Source organism: Pomacea canaliculata, linkage group LG6 (genome assembly GCF_003073045.1).
Source record: "Pomacea canaliculata isolate SZHN2017 linkage group LG6, ASM307304v1, whole genome shotgun sequence".
NCBI classification, from domain to species: Eukaryota; Metazoa; Mollusca; class Gastropoda; order Architaenioglossa; family Ampullariidae; genus Pomacea; species Pomacea canaliculata.
The window spans coordinates 25669581-25685741 of NC_037595.1; the positions used below are offsets into that span (position 1 = coordinate 25669581).

The 16161-nt window shown below is 43.7% G+C and overlaps 1 protein-coding gene across 1 annotated transcript; it reads left to right on the top strand.

Moving 5' to 3' along the window:
- The first annotated feature begins 134 nt into the window (after positions 1-134).
- On the top strand, positions 135-15470 carry LOC112566604 (cytochrome P450 2B4-like). Its single transcript, XM_025242862.1, has 4 exons — positions 135-1420; positions 11170-11691; positions 13053-13493; positions 14114-15470. Exons 1-4 carry the CDS (start codon positions 1054-1056, stop codon positions 14305-14307), a joined length of 1524 nt encoding a protein of 507 aa, XP_025098647.1. The 5' UTR covers positions 135-1053; the 3' UTR covers positions 14308-15470.
- Positions 15471-16161: the final 691 nt, after the last annotated feature.

A 16161-nucleotide genomic window follows, 5' to 3' on the forward strand; every position in this document is an offset into this window, starting at 1 on the left:
TCGACCGGCTCGCCCCGTGGGTTTCTGACTTCTCATCTTGCCCAGCTTCTGCAGCCCGCGGGGCAGAAATAGAAAACTCGCCTCGTGGCTCGCCGGTTACAAAGCTGCGGACGAGACAGGGGCTGACCTGTAGGAAGCTGGCTCTTCACTTCCCTTTCCTCGGTTGTACGTGGCGGTTGGCGAGTACAGTACACTTCCACGTGACCCTCGGTGACGCCACGGCGCTGTTAAGTTTTCTCTGAAACACTCGGAGCTGTACGTTCGAGAGTTTTTATGAGGTGACGAAGCACAGAGGCGTGACGAACAGGTTGCCAGAGGATGAAACACGTGGAGAGGAATGATGCAATAGAGAGCGGATAAGTATTATGTGTCAAACATCTTTATTTATAGATGTTCGTCACGCACGTGCATGTAAGTCATTTCCTGGTCGGTTTTTACCGTAACGTTTGTGTATATATATGTGTGTGCGTACATGTGCGAACGTAACGGCTTGTAGGTGTCGTTCCTGAGAAGAAATCACCTTCCATTGCCAAAGAGACACCCTGTCAGTACCCACCCCAACCTTTCCCCACTGACGTAAGTCAGATCAGACATTGTGCACCTACTGTCGCAAGAAAAGATCAGGAACTGCATTTCACCCTGATTCCGGGTAGATGACCTTTTAGCCTTTGTTCGCGACACGCTGGGAGGTTCCCCAGACGGAATCTGATCAGCACATTGGTTTATCCACGAGGATGGGAGCGCTCGATTCTAAACAAGGCTGTGACGAATAAAACTTGTCGCCTGCTCGCTCGCGCTTGAACTCTTCTGACCCCACCCACCATCCACTACCCACCATCCACCACCCACCACCCACCACCCCGCCACCTCACTTTTAGCGCGTGCGTCTGTACATGTCTGTGACTCGCAGAAGACTTCGCCTCATTTCTGGCAAAACTTCGGAGCAAACACATTCCACTGCCAGCCTCACGTAGACCACGCTGCTGTTCGCAGAACCAGTCGCTGCAGCAGAAGTAACTTCGAACATCGGTTACTGTTCTTGTCCACTTCAGCATGTTGTTCCAATTGCTGTCAGTCCTCAGCGACAACATCGGCACGGTCCTCACGTTTATCTTCATCTTCTTCCTGTCCTCTTACCTGCTGGAGCTCTACGTCAAGAACGTGGGACTACCTCCGGGGCCGCTGGGTCTGCCCTTCGTGGGCTGCCTGTCGCTGCTGCTCAACGGCCATCCGGACAAGCGGCAGCTCTTTGCGCAGCTGCGGCAGCGGTACGGCGACATCTTCTGCTTCCGTCTGGGCTGCCGCCTGGTGGTGGTCATCAACGGCTTCGACAAACTCAAGGAGGCTTTCGTCCACGAGGGTGACGCCTTCTCCGACAGGCCGCAAGTCTTCAGCGTCACCCATATCGGACAGGGCAAAGGTGAGTGACCTCCTGACCCTTTTTATCCTCTCGAGAGTTGATGGTGCTGTTCTCCTAGGAACTTACTCGAGATCTCCCATGGCCGTATAGGGATTTCAGTTTGTATGTTTACCGAAACCAAGGAGTATAATGTAGTATAATGTAGCCAAGATCACTGTGCTTGGACAAGATCATTGAAGTAAGACAATTGTTCTCTTAGTCACTGCACTCTTCCATCTCCAGTGACTTTTAACAATGGAAATTTTACATACGACGACGACGATGGCGATGATAATGATGATAAAAGTTTAAAACAGTGCGCTTTCCAAACACAAAGCAAAGTACAATAATCGAATATGATAATAATAATAATGAGGATTTATATTCAAATATTTGCTCATACCGCTTTATATAAATATTACATACACTAAATCATTAACAACCATTCACCCATATTCGCATATAAATATAAACTCAAAATAAACATAGCATACATCCATAACAAATATATAAAAACGACACAGAAACGACATAAAAAAAGTAGCATCAAGGTATTGGTTTAAGTTCACGGGGTTAAGGAGAAAGATTAGTCTAAGCACTTGGTTTGAAGTCTTTTGTTTTTGAATGAATTTCTAGGGGCAACACATTTGAGAGGAATGTATTTAATTATTAATTCATGGCCCCGAGGAAGCATTAGTGAATACGAGTGTACTCTGTAAAATTCATGACACATCTGTCAACTCATTCAGTCAGAATGTTCATCACATATTTTGGAGAGGTAGAGCACCAGGATTGCGTTAGAGGACATCATGCGATGAAACTCCTTTATTGAGGAGACAGTAATTCTTGCTCTTCTGGAACTGACTATAGTTTCAAATATTAGAAATTTAAGGTAAACATCCAAGTTCGGGTCGCGGTGTCCAGTTGTCTCAGCCATTGCCTGAAAGATGTCATCGTCCTCGAGGTCTGTGTCACTGTGACCAGGTCTCGCCGACCATTGGAATGTCCTCGGGCTCTGTTGACTGCGTCTGGACCGGATTATATGCCTGGATATTGTTTCTAGTCTCTACAAATACGTGACCATAAATTTCGTTATGTGAACATGCCTCAGGACAAGTCTATGTCTGGGAAACAGATAATAATCATTGCGAAGCCGGGCTCCGAAGTCGCTAGGAGACAGGGGGATCAGACATGCTGGAAGCATTCGAAACATGGAATACTGAGCAAAAATACTGGTAACCCACAGCAAAGAGACAGGTAACACGACAAGAAGACTTTGAAATACAGCATAAATACTAGTAATGCATCAAAAGGGATGGTGGCATATTAAGGAGACTAGTGAAACTCAAACTTACTGGAAACTTAGCAAAATAGTGTCCTGTCATTAATTCATTATAAAATTGTGTTATAAATTTGTATTTAACATTTTCTGAAAATAACCACGTCGGTTGACCTAAAATCTAGCTAATGACGTCAACGAAGGACACAGCCAATGGGAGAACTTCGAGCATAATGCTACGTAAGCTTTGTCCTTCCCCTGTCTATAGTTTGTGTTCGCTAGCGTGAAGATAAGTATACGGCAATTGTTTGCCATTTCCCCTCACACCAAACGACCCGACCTTGCTACTTTCCCCACTGGGCTCCCCGTGAACCCTCCCACTGGGTCCTGTCTCACTCCTCCCCAAGTAACATGACCGCTTAATATGGTGCAACCGCTTCAAGTCAGCCCCACTGAGCCCTGCCCGCCCCACAGTTTACAGAATATAATAGGATGATAATGTCATGGCGGTGTTTGTGAGGTTCAGTTTCTTGCATACAGATCAAATGGCACCGTGTAAACAATTTCACTGGCAAGGGGAGGAGAACGATGGAATAGGCGTGTGAATGAGGTTCAGTTTGCTGCAGACAAATCAGACGGCGATGTATAAACATTTTTATGGAAAGGGTGGTGCTTATGGAGGGTGCAGCGAGAACCGGTATCTTCAGTGTGGCAGGGCTATTCCTCTTATTCTGACCCTTACTGTCTTATACCGAGTTAATTTGTCTCACTCCTCTGTGTGTGTGTACGCGAATGTGCCATAGACTAGAGCAAAATATTGTTACAGCAAGGAGACAGTAAGTCCGTCTGTCAGTTATCCGTTCGTATGCCTGTCTGTTCACTCTTCCCCTCCCTCTCTGGTACTTTCTCTTTCTTATAGAAACAGAAAGAGAGAGAAAGCAAAGCAAGAACGACGTCTACGGATGTTAACGTGGAAATAATCTGATTTTCGGAAGCTTTATTATAAAATTACCTGTTTCTTGAAACCGAACTACTCCCGTTCACCTGGTTAACGCCACATGCTCAAACCGTCGAGCTCTGCCAGACATCTCCCCCCTGCTCCCCATCCTCCCGCCAACCTCTTGCCCGGCTGAACACGCGCCGCCGGTACATCAAAGGTCTAAATGAGACGCACTGAGTGACCTTCCGACACAGCCAGTGCTTACAGGCTCTTCACCGCGCTGTGACAGGGTGCAGCCCTGACGACTTTATTTTCTTTCCTTTTTTTTTTATTATTTTTTTTTTAATCAAGGAGTTTTATTTCTTTTAGTTGAAACTGAAGAGTTTCTAAAGGGGCATCAATTTTGGCTGAGGGCGAGGGAGTGTAGAGAAATTTGGGCAATGAGGTTACACCATGAGGCTTTGATGCTACCTGTAGGTTTCTCGACAGTTAGCAAGAGACTCAGAAGAAAGAAAGAAAAAATCAGAAGAAAACAAGATCTCCTTACCGACGTAAAGGAGTCAGACAACTGATAGTCCTGTTTCAAGTCCACCTCAGAAGGGAGTGGAGTAGCATATTCGGGTCCCGTTCCAAACGTCAGGTAAGTAGACAGGTGAGACTGTCTATAAAAGACACGCGCGTAACGCACTTAGTGACATGTCGGCAGAACAACTCTCACTACCGGAACTGAACATTCCCTTCTTCCAGCACTCCGAGTACTTTGTACATTCCGAGTACAAAGGACGTGAACGAGGAATGGGGCGGGGGAGCGTTCAGTCAGGGTCAGTCAGGGTCAGCCAGTGACGCAAGCGGAAGTAGAGTACGTGACTAGCCGCGAGGCGCGCGACATGCAGGCCGCCATGTTTCTGCTCGCATCCTTGACTGACCCCAGACTCCGGACCTGAAAATGGCGTAAAAACCACTGCGCGAAATAACCCTGACCCATGGAACTACTTATGGCCGATGTCAGCTGTAGAATATCAAGTCTCACCCACCTTCTCTCTTTCTCTGATTTAACAAGTATACTATTATACACAGGATGTATGCTTATATGTCTTCATTATTAAGAGACGAAACGAAGTACTTTCAATTAGAGCATCAATACTTAATAATCATGCATAAAATTGCTGTGCGTGATGGTCACAGATACATTCCTGAATTCGAATGGAGCGAAAATGTTCATTCCTATATACTGGTTTTTATATTTTGCTTTGATTTGTTAGTATTATGCTTGTCCACATGTCGTAATGATGAAGTCAATGAACTTAAAATATAGGTGTCAAGTCTCTCTCTTTTTCTCTTTCTTTTTTTTTTTTCCTCTCCTGGGTGTATGGAAACCCCCAGTTATCTATAAAGGACAGTGACACAAGGATTACAATACTGGATAAATAATAGATAAAATAGAGAAATAAATGTACTCAGCTGTAATGTTGGTGAACTGTTACCCAAACTTTGTACCTCGGACTTTGTCTTAAGTCTTTTGATGTGGTTATCTTAAGTCCTTTGATAATCATTGAAACTGTATTGAAAGCAACATAAAGTAAAAAGCCTTTGTCGTTTTTTCTTTTTCCTTTGCTCCTTAGTCATGACGGTACATCTTCCGTTGCTGTCGGTCATCGTGAAGAAGCACCCGTCCTTGTCCTTTTTCATTTCTATCTAAAATAAGCTCTCTCGGTCAGATCTGACAACGGTTTTAACCACATCCTGCCGAAAGTTTAACCCAGCTCAAACGAACATTTTTTTTTGTTTTTACCTTCATGGCCAGGATTACGTTGGCCGTACATAGAACCACAGAGAGATCAGTCAGATCCACAGTGATGACTAGTGTGAAAAAAAGAGGAAAGTGCGGTTATCACAGAATCGCTTTTTAAATTAAGAGAATTATTTAAAACTACCATAAACAATTAAATATCATGTAAACTAATATTTCAGTTGTATTCAAAATATTTACCCGTTCAGGGAATTTTTCATTTTTGAAAAGAATCTAAGGTTTGTATCAATCATTCTCTCACTGAATGTCCAAGGCATGAGGAAGAATCAAAGGAAAAGCAAAACCCTGTAAGTGTGAACCTTCCCTTTTCCTTTTATCATGACAAACCCTGTTTGGCCGTTTGTGGTAATCGATGTTTGAACGCTTCACGTGCATTGATGACGCTACATTGACTGTGTCTTGGAGCGTGCGTCACGTGGGCGGCCCCGCTATCTCCAGGGGAGATAACCCAGTACGTTGACCCTCCCCTCCCAGCTCCCCCTCTGTCAATCATGCCAAAAATGCGTGTGAGGGTGTTCGATGTTTGAACAGCAGAATTTAATCACGTGACCAGCCGGGGCAACGCGTGTCTCGTAGGCGGAGTGTAACAGTCCGTGCCCCTACTCCCCCGCCTCCTCCTCCCCCCAAGCAGACAGGGAAAGGTTAAACTGATCTGTAATCTCTATTTTCAGGTGCGACAGTATTTGTTCTTGCAGGGCAGATCAGGTTACCTAGCGAATGTGATGTCCTAGTCCTCGTAACAGCCATCGTTAAGTCCCTTTTTTGTGATTAGTGTCCCTCCCGTCACCAGGAGGGAGGACTACATCATGTTCCCACGTGGAATACGCAAGGCCAGTTCTCGCTCTAGCAGCTTTTATCGTAATTAATAATTATGTGTGCGTTTGCCAATGTGGGTTTATGAATTTCTGTCTGTATTTGTCTGTCTCCCTCTCTCTCCCTCTCTCACTCTCACACAGACGCAAATACACATACATATACGTATAACTATTACAAATATGTACATATGTACACACCTGTACGTGTATTTATATATATAGCTTTGAAATACACCCTGGCAATAAAAGTGATAGCAATGAGAGCAACAAGATGGTATCAGGGGCTAAAAATAAAATCGCATCATGGAAATGACAGACACGAAATGATGGCTTTATAGCTGACAAGGTGTCAGATGCTATAATTCGCATCATGGAAATAACAGAGATAAAGCCTACAATGTGTCAGATGATAGAACCGCATCATGGAAATGACAGCGATAAAGCCGATAATGTGTCAGATGACAGGAGCCTGAATGGTAAAAATAGAGACGCAGGCAACAAGGTCTCACTTGCCGCCATTACTTTGATGTGTGGAAGCTAACTCAATCACACTATGATCAAGTGCGAAGTTATTTTTAAATGACTAATAAAGATACTAAATTATAGTGTGTGAGCAAAGAACTCTGCGATAGAATCGCAATTCTCGTCAGAGAGTACCAGACGCCATAAGAGATGAAACCGAACATTGCAACTGACATTGTTTCCCTCTCTGGTAATTTTGTTTACCAATGTAAGTAAAGTCGTCTTATGTTTGCTGGAGGAATATTGCTAAATCGGAATGAATAAATTTAACTTTCTGTGGCTAACTGATTCCTTCATCGATAAAAGATCATTGTTGCTCGTTTTAGTTGTCAATTTCTTGCTACTGACGTTGACCTAACGGCACCGCCATCGGGAATTCCCGTTACCTTCACACGATGCTCGTGCAGTCAGTAGTCAGTTGGTCTGTCGGCTGTACTTGAACTACACTTGAGCTTACAAGCCTGTTAGTCCTCACCATTAGCTTGTCCCCCGCTCCCACGTTGACAGGGAGACATATTGTCAGATCATACCTGCTGGTAATGGCGTGCTCTTCAAAGTAACAAAGAGTATGAGCTTTGGTATATACCTTTACATTAGTATGTGAAATTTCTCTTTCCTTTTCCTTTTTCTCTCTCTCTCTCTTCTCTCGCTGTTTACTATCTTTTTCTGGCACACTCAAAAAAAAAAAAAAAAAAAAAATATGGGGACATCAGACTAAGAGCGTTGTTGACAAACAGCTCTCCATCTCCAGCAAGCTGATGAAAGGCGTGGTGACAGATTCCTGGCGTCAAGTGGACTGCGACCTGTGTACTTGACCTTTCTATGATTTGTAATTTGTTACACAGTGCTATATCTGTATATGTCATTCATAATATTACTCATCGAGCCGACCTTGTGTCTGGGAATCTAACAGCAAAATAACTTTTTAATTATTCACCACATTCATGTATCCATCGTGCTTATGATTTTCGCACAGAGGTCAGCAAGCGTTAGCGCACGTTGTTTACAGAAAATGCGTTAATTGCTATAATGAAGCGTTGTGGAGAAAATTACTAATTAATGTTCATGATTTGGGTAGTTTGGTGTTAAGGCAAGAGGAAGATTGTGTGTGTGTGTATGGGGGGGGGGGTGCGGGGGGCTTCACATTGCCATAGTGACCGTGGTTTTTTAATACATATATATATACACATGTGTAGGCGGTAACGGTACTTCCGCGTGGCTAAATAGATTATATTTATCATATTTTTACACACTTATGATTGGCGCCAGATTTACAATTAATATTATTTTTGAACTCTCTCTTTTCTCCTAGATTGTGGCGCTCATAGAGTATTCAAATGGATGAAAACCAGTTATGCTTCATCTTCATTCTTATTACATGTAGTATTATCTATTCTCACTCAATCTACTTTATTGCCATATGCTCTATTTTTATTATTATTTTTATTATCTTTATTTTTATATTATTGTTCGGATAATGTAGTTAAGTGGCTGCAAAAAATATATATCAATGTTTGAATATGTACCTCCGCATGCATTAATTAATATCATCTACAACAGCTTTTCTTTCTTCAATTCCCTGTGTCCGTGAGACAGAACCTTGTCAGCATGTCATGACACAAGCTGGAGAAATGGGTTCATGTCAGGGGTCACTGGAGATGAAAGAAAAAAAACTGCGTTATTTATGACGTACTTATTGGTGACTCATTGCTGCGTCATCACATGACGTAATAATTCACAAGCTTTGACGCAGGCTGAAGACGTGACTGTTGGTGTGTCCTAATGTCGTCCAAACGCTCTGCCACACATCTCTCTTCTGTGCGCTGTACTTTACAAACAATTTTACTTACGGAAACGGATACGAACACTGGTAACCGTCATACGTTAATCATATTTTAAGCAGGAGGACCGCAGAGTTCTGACGGAGAAAGATTGAATAGCCTGGACCTCCGCTAGGGATTTGTTTGACCGCAGACAGGTCTTGATCCTTTTTACGACAAACGTCAGAGCGCATTCCGGCAGAGGATTGTGGGATGTCCTCCCTGATGGGAGGATGTGCCATTGTGAAATGGTAGACTGCACATCATTTTGTTTTATTGAAGAATGAACTTTTAACTTACCCACACGACTGGGGTTATTGTGTTATCCTTAGGATAATCAGTTTTATTTTCGTGGGTGTCTTGCATGCCAGTGTAGAAATTAAGCAGCCTTGTCCTCCATGCCTGTAATTGTTCTTTGTTGCGTGGAAGAAATGATTTGATTGTGGTTTGTGTAGTTCGTAATTTGCAATTAAGCGTGCTTATTGTGCGTGGGTGTGGGTGTGGGTGAGAGAGAGAGAGAGAAATAAAATGAATTGGTGAATGGAATTAACGACCGATTAGGTCCCTTCTCCACCTTTCTCAGTTTTCTCCCATAAAAAACAATAACATTTAAACTCGTAAAAATCCAGATAAAAAAAATCAAGTATGGATGTACAATCGTGTATATGCACATTTGCTGGGCGCACTTGATTCAACCACTACCAGTCCTTAACAGTTTAGACCGGCTGTTTTGGGTCACAGAGGAGCTAGACTCAAGCAAGTGACCAAAATCCACCATTAATAACATTTACAGGAATTTTATGGAGGAAAGTGGGGGAGGGACTGGTCTCCACCCATATACCTCGGGTGAGTAGAAAATAAGAGTGAATAGTGACTGAGACATGGAGACTGGAGAGTAGGATAGATGTAAATAAATAACCACAACGAGACTAATGCGTTGTCTTAGCATCTGGCTTGCTAAAAGTGGAAGAAACATTCTTCTGAAAACAGTCACCGACCATAATTAATTTCCATGTCAGGGTAGGGTGTCTAACCCCTCTCCCCCTACTCTGACGTTGAAGCATTGGAACAAGTCTGGTCTAAAGTTCTGAAAAACTACTTGGAGATACCGGGGGGGAGAGGGAGGGAGAATCTCTGCGTCATAGTCCGATAAGCTGGAGGAGTGGCACTCCATGTAAATAAATATAATGAATCGCTTACTGTTCTGTAGAAAAGATACGAAATATTTCATTTTCATGAACAAACGTTTTTAATTCTTTATGCTAAAGGGATATAATGTGGATAAAGCTCGCTTGTCGGGCCCCAGTTCTTATGACAAATGACCTCTTTGTCTGCGAGAATGAAAGCAGTTGATTGCAGCTCCTGTCGCCCGCAGTGGAGAACGCAGCACGACGACAGAGATAAGTGAGGCACACAAAACAAGAGAGGAACGTGAACAAACATTGAGAACCTGAAACAGTCCACCTGCTCATGGCATGCATGAGAGAGAGAGTGGGGAAGTGTGGGGAGAGGAGAGAGAATGATTTTCCGGGAACAATAATGCTTTCTTGACGACGACGGTCAATGTCGTTTCACTCCTCATGGTTTTGGGTTGCATTTCTCTCTCTCTCTCTCTCTTTTTTCGTTGTTCATGTTTTCTCAGAACAGTGTTCATGTTTCCTGTTGCACATCGTTTCTGTTCTGCTGGTCAATTTTGTTTTCGGTTGGCCAGCCGTTAGTGTTCTACAGGTCATGGTTAACTGTGCTGACAGTGAAAAACATGCATGGACGTGTACTGACGTGTGCTGTCTGCCGAGACCAACGTTGAGCCTCTTGTGAAGTTCTCCGCTGCTAGTCTCGGCGAGCCTAAACAATGAATGTGACTAAGCCGGAAGCTCTGTACACTCCTGCCTCGTTTTATAGTTAACTGGAAACAATCGTCTGTCAGCAGTCCAGTAATACAAGTTCGTGAAATATGAAAACCCATTTTCGAGCCGATTGCACACAGCTCTACAGACGTTCTCAAGGAGCAAGAAATATGACACTGAACATATGAACCCATGGAAATACTTCCTAAACTCTCGAAGCGACGGCGACGACGACGATGATGACGAACTGTGACAAAGATAAAGAAAGTTAGGGGTCTCATCAGGGTAATAGGTGGCCACGGAGATGGTTGTGCAGTGTCTGAGGATTAGGTGTCCCTGGTTCAGAATCTCCTGGGTTCAGAAGAGGTCGGCTGCTTTGCTGTCACATAACTTTACTTGCTAGCTCGACGTAAAACACCTTCCCCCTCCTTTAGAGACTGTGAACCACTTCGCTACTCATAGGACCATAAATCCTGACTTTACTCTTTACTTTTTTACCTTGACCTTACCCCAGACAGACAGCTGACGCTTGTGATGTGGAGGGGGTAGGGAATGCGAATATCATTTGCGTGGGGTCGTTAACCTTTTCTGTATTCTTTTACTTGTCATTCATACATTCGTGCATTAATTTTGATTAGTTCTTTTCATAATGAGGCCCTGTGTGGGGGAATTTTCCTTTTTGGCGCCCCATCACATTGGCTCTGACGTTTGCTTTGATATTTTGTGTGTGTATGCAGGTGTGGTCAACTCCTCAGGCAAGGTATGGAAAGAGCATCGAAAGTTCACCTTGACCACCTTACGGAACCTCGGTATCGGCAAAGCGTCTTTCGAGGACAAGGTCAACGAGGAGCTGTCGGCCTTCATGGTTGTCCTCGAACAGACTCGCGGCCAGGAGTTCGATCCCCAGTACGCCCTGCAGACGGCAGTAGCAAACATCGTCTGCTCCATCGCCTTCGGCAAGCGCTTCGAGTACGACGATCCTGTCTTCGTCCGCTTTCTGCGCATCTTTGACTTCAACATGAAGATCGCCGGCAGCACGTCCATCCTGAACTTTCTCCCCGCGCTGCGCCATCTGCCCGGAGACATGTTCCGCTCTCGCTTGGCGTTGAAGAACGTTGAGTACGTGCAGAGTTACCTCCGGGTGTGGCTGGACAACCATCAGCAACACTTCAACCCCGAAGACGTCACCGACTTTATCGACGCCTACTTCGCGGAGATGGCTAAGAAGAAGAAGAACAAACCCAACACCACCTTCAGTTGTGAGTGATTTCCGGATGCTGGGTTTTAATGAAAGAGTATGCTGGTGATGAAAATGAGAGGGATGGTGGGAGATAGATTTGAGGGAGAGAAGCAGTGTAAGGATTGCAAAGATGTGGTACTTCAAGCATAAGAAATTGGCACAGCATTAGTATCCTAATATGTACAAAACAGTATTATATATATAATTTGAGACAATTAAAAGATAGTTTAGAATCTGTTCAGATTTGTGTTTCTACTTTATTTTCCCTCTTTCTGCTTCGTGCTACTCTTACTGCCTTATGCTACTCGTTCATATTTCTTTTCATTTTCACTCGCCCTCTCTTTCGTCTGTTCCTTCTTTTTTCCCAGAGCTAACTAGTCCCTTGTAACGCACCATTTGAAGCAATCGAAGAACAAACCAGACGTCTATCCAAAATATTTAATAAAATCCCTAGTAATTCTGTTGTTTTAGCAAAGCTGCACGGACTTGATTGAAAAGCTCCTTTATGGTGAGAGTTTATGGGTATTTAGAGTGCAACCAAGCTGTCTAAACATTGATAGCAAGTTAGTCGTGGCGCTCGTGGTGTGTTATCTCCGTTAGTGAACGTTCTGGAAGTTTTGTGGGCGTGGGATGGAAAATGGTATGGTGAGGGCCTGCGACAGTTAGGACTGAGGTGTGATGCCTGCAGCACGTGCCTGTGGGTAAACAGTTGTCAGGTACGTGACGTCAATGCTACGGCAATTAACGTGGTCCAGCAGTTCACGGTGAATACACTTCAGCCATGCGAGATACGGAGGCGTCGCAAAAGATAAAAGAAGAAATGCGTGAAACAACGAAGTAGTGCCAAAAGGCCTTACAACTCACATCATCATTCTAAGCCTTGGAAATCCAGTCACCCCGGGTGCAAACATTGTCTAACTCTAGTCAGTTAAAGGCTCACCCGATAAGAAAAGTATTTATAGGAGGTTTAATTCAAAATGTTAAGTCCTTGAAATCTCTGTGAAACTTTGTTCTGTTGTTTTTCTTTACCGTCCTTAATTATGTTGCAGATTTCTAGTTTTAGTGTTTGCTGATTCTCAGATTTCTTTTCTTCGCAATAACCGCCTACTTGCGAATATTTTTCGATTAACAGAAGAGGCTTAATCCTTTAAAGTCCTCTTTGATTTGTTCTCTACGATAGGAGCAAATATTTTAATTAAGAGACAATGACCAGAGGGCGCAATTGGTTTTGCTCGCTCCAGGCGCCAAAATTCCTCGCTACGTCACAGTTTTCTTCCCTGTCACTCCTTCTCTACCTTCCCACAAGCCTTTGCGCCTTTGTTCTCCCACTTTAAATTTTGTTTATATTTTCGCCTCACTTCATTTTTGTGTGTGTGTCAGATGACCAGCTGCTGAAGCTGGTTGGGGATCTGCTGGTGGGCGGCACGGAAACCACGGGCACCACCTTGCGGTGGTTTCTCATATTCCTCGTGCGCTGGCCGCACGTGCAGGAGCGCATTCGTCAGGAGATCGATGCGGTGTGCCCCGGCCGCACCACTCCCTCCATCCACCACCGGCCCCTCATGCCCTACCTGGAGGCCGCCATCTTGGAGTGCCAGCGCTTCGCGGATATCGCCCCCTTCTGCCTCGCGCACGCCACCTCCCGTGACGTCACACTGGAGGGCTACCGCATTCCCAAGGGCACCATGGTGATTCCGAACATTCACTCGGTACACTTTGACCCCGTGTTGTGGCCTTGCCCCGGGGAGTTTCGGCCAGAGAGATTCCTCGACTCCCAAGGCCACGTCATCAGGCCGGATACCTTGATTCCCTTCTTTATGGGTAAGTGGTGTAGTCGGCATGGACTCTTTCTTTCTTTGCTTAAATCCTCCTCCTCATCATCATCATCCATCATCCATCCATCAACTATCCATCAACCAGCCAGCCATCAGCCATCATCATCATCATAATCATCATCCATCATCATCATCATAATCATCATCAATCATTCCTCTACACCTGCTATGCGATTTTTTCGTACATGTCAGGTAACGTCCTATGATTTTTTTTCTGCATTTTAAAATGTTTGAAGGGGTCAGTCGAAGAATTTCATCAGTTCCACACCGGACTAAGAATTAATGTAAAAGCATTGCTGCATAAATAGATCATGTTAATAAAATTTTAATATTACATTGAGAAATGGTGATATATGAGTTTCTTGGAGCGAGCACTAGCAATGGTGTGATTCATATACACATCAGACGTTAAAAACAAAAGGTGCAAAGAACGAGAGAACCAGGCTAAAGTAATCTTTAAGCTATCTTTTAACTTGAGCTCTGCCTCTTGCAACACTCCGATTTATTCAATTTATTATTCAATTTTCAGATTCATTTTCATGACACCCTTCACGAGTTTCCTTTATTATGTTCACGTGCCAATTTTTCCCTTCGTTTCACGTGCAGGCAAGCGAGCGTGTCCAGGAGAGGCGCTGGCAAGAATGGAACTGTTCCTGTTCATAGTCACCATCCTGCAGCGCTTCGAGATCTTGCCAGCAGACGATGGTCAGCTGCCGTCGCTGGACGGCAAGGTTGGCATCACCTACACGCCGTGCGAGTACAAGGTCCGCTTCGTCTGTCGACCGGTCACTCCCAGCTAACTTCGGGTATTCGCATGCTGGGGCTGCCCAACTCGAGGACAATAATTTTTGTCGTTGACATTCAGGTGGCAAGGACTACCGAACCAGATGGACGACCGAGGGAGTGGTGGAGTAGCGCTGACGGCCTCTCGTATGCTGTGTGACATTTTGGAGCTGGGCACAGTCAATTTTCCATTTGTCTGTAGTGAAATTCCTTGATCTCGAAAAAACTTTTCCTTTTGCTTTCGTGCATCTATTTATTTTAATAGAGAGGAGCCTGAAAAGTTTAACTTCATATGTTGAGAACGTTAACTCATATTATTTATATGTATTTTCATGTTAAAAATGGTTTTGTCAGTAAGATAGCATTTAGGATCGGGTGTGTTTACGAAGGTTTGTAGCAAATTTACCAGCTTTACCATGGAATTTAAACTGCTAGGGATTTATCAAAATTTCATCTAGTCTTCAACCGTGTCTTTTACAATTTTAACAAGCATTCTAACTCGTGCTGCCCAGGTGCCGGCAACACTCTGCTTCTCACGTATCTATAGTCACAGTGGAAGGAAGACCTTAAGAAAGCAGAAATGCTGAATGTTATCACTAAACAGTCATATTATGAAGATTCGATATTGTAGATATTCGATATTGTACATTTTATTTTAAAAGCAATGTTTTTCTAACGGAGAAGGGAACTCATCAGAAATGACGAATTCATTACCTTATTCGTTCGGGAACAATTTTATCTGTATCAACCTTTGTGAGCAGAAAAGCTCGTTTCCCTAACCCTACCTCGGCAAAGCAACAAAATCATGACCTCTATAGAACGCACCGTGTAAAGAAACAAAACGGAAAAAATGAGTGTTTACCTTAATCTAGCGCATGCGCGTTGTAAGATATGTTTACGCGCATGAGCTGGCAATACTTGTCTCTATGGTTTCCGACCGTGTTGATATTTGTTAATTAAGTTATTTATTTACACAAGGATCTGTTTGGTTGCTAAAGACGTGATGTTTCTCTCATCCAAGTGTTCGGCTGCATAAACATAGGAAACGAGGAAGTGCGTGAGAGTGTGTGAGAGAGTGAGTGAGATTCTGTTTTCTTTTCATTGTCATCACGAGTCCCTTTTGCTTGTTATCTCAAGTACACATCCCATGAAAATGTGAAAAAAAATAAAGAGAACTACACCATGAAGCTATTCCTTTTGTCTTCCATTGTGCTGCCATCGTATAGTCACTATTATCACAGCAACCCACTATCAACCACCCCCCACCCCCCACCCCCACGAAACTTCTGGTATCAATCTGGCTGCTTTAGTTTGTGTATAGTCCCATGACCTACGTATGCAATACCGGTTAAGCTATCCTACTACAGTGCGATAGCTATTCTTATAACTACGACAACTATGCCTACCGTTTAGTCTCTCTCCTACACTATATTACGTAGGGCTGTTACAGCGACTCACTCTTTTGAATCTTGAATAAACTGTGATCGAGGTGAAATCTGAACTCTGGACCGACAGTCCTCACTGGACTGATGACAGGAGCTAACCGTTGGACAATCCAAAGGCCCACATAAACGGTTCAAGCATCTGTATATAGAGGATTGGTATCTCGCGGTACGTGCCAACAGTCTGTTGCAAAACCTCGTTATTGTCTGCTACGCACGAAGGAAATAGATACCTTCGCGATCATCAATCCAGGAGGGATAGTATCAACATCGACCAGATTTTGCAGGTATTTATATACTTTATATATGAAAGTAATGAAAGAGTTAAGTGGAACATTCAGACTATACTTCGAAACATCTATTGTTAAAAGAAGAAAGAAAATTTAATCATTCAACAATAAAAAACCTTAATTCAACATTCTTAGAACA